At 43.2% G+C, this 3,862-nt stretch overlaps 1 protein-coding gene across 2 annotated transcripts in view; it reads right to left on the reverse strand.

Annotated features, from left to right (window-relative positions):
- Positions 1 to 1,344: 1,344 nt before the first annotated feature.
- The window catches only part of LOC109519194 (glutathione S-transferase A-like), a 3,621-nt gene continuing 1,103 nt past the window's right edge, over positions 1,345 to 3,862 (reverse strand). Inside the window, exons 3-7 of one of the 2 annotated variants that reach the window (XM_019875586.1) lie at positions 3,119 to 3,224; positions 2,123 to 2,238; positions 1,921 to 2,003; positions 1,562 to 1,824; positions 1,345 to 1,465 (exon numbers count right to left, since the gene is read on the reverse strand). In XM_019875586.1, coding sequence (XP_019731145.1) covers positions 1,689 to 1,824; positions 1,921 to 2,003; positions 2,123 to 2,238; positions 3,119 to 3,224 — 441 coding nt within the window. In that variant the 3' untranslated portion in view covers positions 1,345 to 1,465; positions 1,562 to 1,688. Of the gene's footprint in view, positions 1,466 to 1,561; positions 1,825 to 1,920; positions 2,007 to 2,122; positions 2,239 to 3,118; positions 3,225 to 3,862 lie in introns of both variants that reach the window. The other variant, XM_019875585.1, reaches the window with a different exon arrangement.

A 3,862-nucleotide genomic window follows, 5' to 3' on the forward strand; every position in this document is an offset into this window, starting at 1 on the left:
AGCGAGGACGCTTATGAGGATAAAAAGCGCTTCCATTGTCTCTGTGGGTCAACCGTGCAAATGTTTATTTTGCACTTGTCTCATTTATAGCTCACGGCCTCTCTGCCGAGTGGAGTTGACCTGTCCTGCGATTGGCTAATACGGTATTGCGTAAAGCGTGCCGATATGAAAAAAATCAATTCAAACAACATTGGGGACAACTTGCACAGAACTTGGTTTGCTTACCGTATTTTAGGAAAAAAATGGGTCAAAATATGTTAGCGATTCTCCATAATTGCAACCACCGATAAAATCGGTGGCTCCTTGAGGCGCAGTAGAAAGGACAACGATGTACGAGTCGGACAGTAGCGTTGCTACGCAACAGAGGGGAATCCCGCGGCGTGCAGTTTGCTCATAAGCAAGGTCGCGGCGTCAGTTAGCGGTTCGTTGTCGTGAAGGCCTTTTCACGACCTTGTGGGGAAAAAAATCTGGCCGTCATCGTGAAGTTTACGTTCTAAAGGTATTCACTGTAAGCAAAATCGGCGAATGGAAAATGAACTCTATGAAATCGGGACTTCAATTGATAAGTCACCTCCGGTGACCTTGAAAGAGAGCAACACGTGACTGCGCTTTTATTTGAAAGTGAGCTTTTATTGGCTTTCACGGCACATACGCTGCCACTTAAAGGTACAGGAAACTGCAACAGTCACACGTTTTAAAGGAAGTACAAGATGACATTTGACATGCAATGTGAAGAGTGCTCTTATTCACGTGATCGCCGCTCTGTAGAAAAAACCCCCCAAAAAACCTAACTTGTGTTTTGGAGCTCTTTGAGCAGATCTTTTTTGACATCCCAGTTTGAAGGCCATGTTTTTTTGATGCTGGGCCGCTCCTTCAGCAAATTGTAATATTGAGCCAGTTTAGGAGAGGGGAATCCCGCGGCGTGCAGTTTGCTCATAAGCAAGGTCGCGGCGTCAGTTAGCGGTTCGTTGTCGTGAAGGCCTTTTCACGACCTTGTGGGGAAAAAAATCTGGCCGTCATCGTGAAGTTTACGTTCTAAAGGTATTCACTGTAAGCAAAATCGGCGAATGGAAAATGAACTCCATGAAATCGGGACTTCAATTGATAAGTCACCTCTGGTGACCTTGAAAGAGAGCAACACGTGACTGCGCTTTTATTTGAAAGTGAGCTTTTATTGGCTCTCACGGCACATACGCTGCCACTTAAAGGTACAGGAAACTGCAACAGTCACACGTTTTAAAGGAAGTACAAGATGACATTTGACATGCAATGTGAAGAGTGCTCTTATTCACGTGATCGCCGCTCTGTAGAAAAAACCCCCCAAAAAACCTAACTTGTGTTTTGGAGCTCTTTGAGCAGATCTTTTTTGACATCCCAGTTTGAAGGCCATGTTTTTTTGATGCTGGGCCGCTCCTTCAGCAAATTGTAATATTGAGCCAGTTTAGGGAAACGCTCAGGACACAACCTTGAATAAAAAGAGATAAGTGTTACTTTTGTTTTGATTTATGTAGATATAATTTTTTTCATGTATTGATTGCCACCACTCCCTTGATGCACTCACCCATAGTAGAAGGCATAGGCGATGTTTGGAGTCACACGTTTTAAAGTACAAGATGACATTTGACATGCAATGTGAAGAGTGCTCTTATTTATGTGATCGCTGCTCTGTAGAAAAAAAAACCCAAAACCTAACTTGTTTTTGGGAGCTCTTTGAGCAGATCTTTTTTGACTTCCCAGTTTGGAGGCCATGTTTTTTTGATGCTGGGCCGCTCCTTCAGCAAATTGTAATATTGAGCCAGTTTAGGGAAACGCTCAGGACACAACCTTGAATAAAAAGAGAAAAGTGTTACTTTTGCTTTGATTTATGTAGATATATTTTTTTTCATGTATTGATTGCCACCACTCCCTTGACGCACTCACCCATAGTAGAAGGCATAGGCGATGTTTGGAAAAACGACAACATCAGCCAAGGAAAAGGTCTTTCCTGCCAGGAAAGGTCCCGTCTGCTGCAAAATGGCAAAGGCGGATAACAGAACAAATTCAAAACCCATTTTATGAAAAAAAAAAAAAAAAAAAAAAAGGGCGTCAAGGGTCAAGACTGCATTTTGTGCTTATCTTTTACCTTCAAGTACCTCTCCCACAGGCTGAGCTCGAGCGCCACAGCATTTTTGTTCCTCTCCTTTGCAGACTCGTGCCTCTCCCCTTCTGGAAACTTCCATTCGTAATAGATGACATCACCTGCCAAATGTCAACAATTTTAGAGATCAGGTCAAACCGGACTGGTGAGACCATGTGAGGGTGCGGACAGTCATTTCTGCATTTTATTTTCATGTTTTTGACTGCACTTGCGGCGGGCGTATGGGTACAGTATTTTGTTTCATGAATTTGTACCAGCCTCCCAAAATCCAAACACATTTTTGTATCATGTTTTTGTTTAGTGAGAGCTCGTGAGGGCGTGGACACTCATTTCTGCATTTTATTTTCATGTTTTCGACTGCACTTGCGGCGTATGGGTACAGTATTTTGTTTCATGAATTTGTACCAGCCTCCCAAAATCCAAACACATTTTTGTATCATGTTTTTGTTTAAAAAAGAAAAATCGCAATCTATAATTATTCTTTCTAAAAAAGCATATCGTGGTGACAATAATATTTGCAATGTGAAATATTGCCAACAGATTTTGGTTTCAAGTCAGTGGACGTTGGGCTGCTGCTTCTGGAGTATGTGCCTTGGCCACCAGGCGGCAGTATAATACAAAGAGGTATTGTGTGTGTCTTAACTTCACATTAATCCTAAAATGGTCCAAATAACCGTGTCTTATGATTTGACTCAGCACCCCTCACATGTGATCCTGAGTTGGATTAACATCAGGGATCTTTTTTTTTTTTAACATGTCACGGGAACCCGGTCAAAGGACTGCCACAAGGGCAATGCTGTGTTTTGAACAGCCCCAAATCTCTCGGGGTGGCTCGCTGCTAACGAGCATGTTTGGGAAGGTAGAGCGCGTTGCGATGCCAACAGCGAGGAACTTCGAAACAAAGGCGATCAAGCGTTAAATCCCGAGATGTGATGAAGTGAAGGATGGAAACCTGTAAAGTGAGTCAGATTCTTTGCATACCGAGCTTCTGGCCAAGTGGGACGGCCTCGAACACGCGCTGGTACATCAAGGCCTGTTCGTTGGGGCATGTTGGGATCAGCTCGTTTCCTTGCTTCTTGAAGTTACTCTGTCACATGTTAAAGGAAAACAAAGTCAATTTTTTGAGCAATGTCGGCTGCCTCAGACATTGTTGAGTCCACGCCCCTCGTTTTGAATGTGTTCGCAAGTTTATCTGAGGACAAGTCGTCATGTTGGCCTTGGTGGTGGGAAGCAACTTTGTTCGTGTACTCTTAAGTAGATTTGTCAGTACTTTACTGGAGTATTCATTCTTTGGACTCTTACTCGCCCCATTGGTTAACCTCTGAATTCTTTGTCGAAATTGCTTTGTTACGTTTTCTACCTCATAAATAGATATAAATAGGAGTTAAGGCAAAGGCGGTGGAGTTTTTGGACTTAGAGGGCGGCAAATACCGAGGCAGCATTTGGAACACGATGGCGGAACATGCACCAGGAAGCATTTTCGACAATGACGCAGCAGCAGTCAGTTTGCTCCTTCCGTGGCACCGTTTATGTGACTTGGTTGATGTTATCAGCTGCAGAAAGGGTTTGCTTCTGTCTCCTCAAAAATTCGAATGTGAAAAATGCCGACAGGTTTGCTACCTTATTGTTCAGTTTTTGTCAGTGTCTAATTTTGCATCTTTATTTCTCGTCCTTTTACAATGTTGGTAAAGAAATGCCACTTAAAGTCTGACATCACCCCACCCC

This window comes from Hippocampus comes, unplaced genomic scaffold (genome assembly GCF_001891065.2).
Source record: "Hippocampus comes isolate QL1 unplaced genomic scaffold, H_comes_QL1_v1.1 scaffold12, whole genome shotgun sequence".
Classification (NCBI taxonomy): Eukaryota; Metazoa; Chordata; class Actinopteri; order Syngnathiformes; family Syngnathidae; genus Hippocampus; species Hippocampus comes.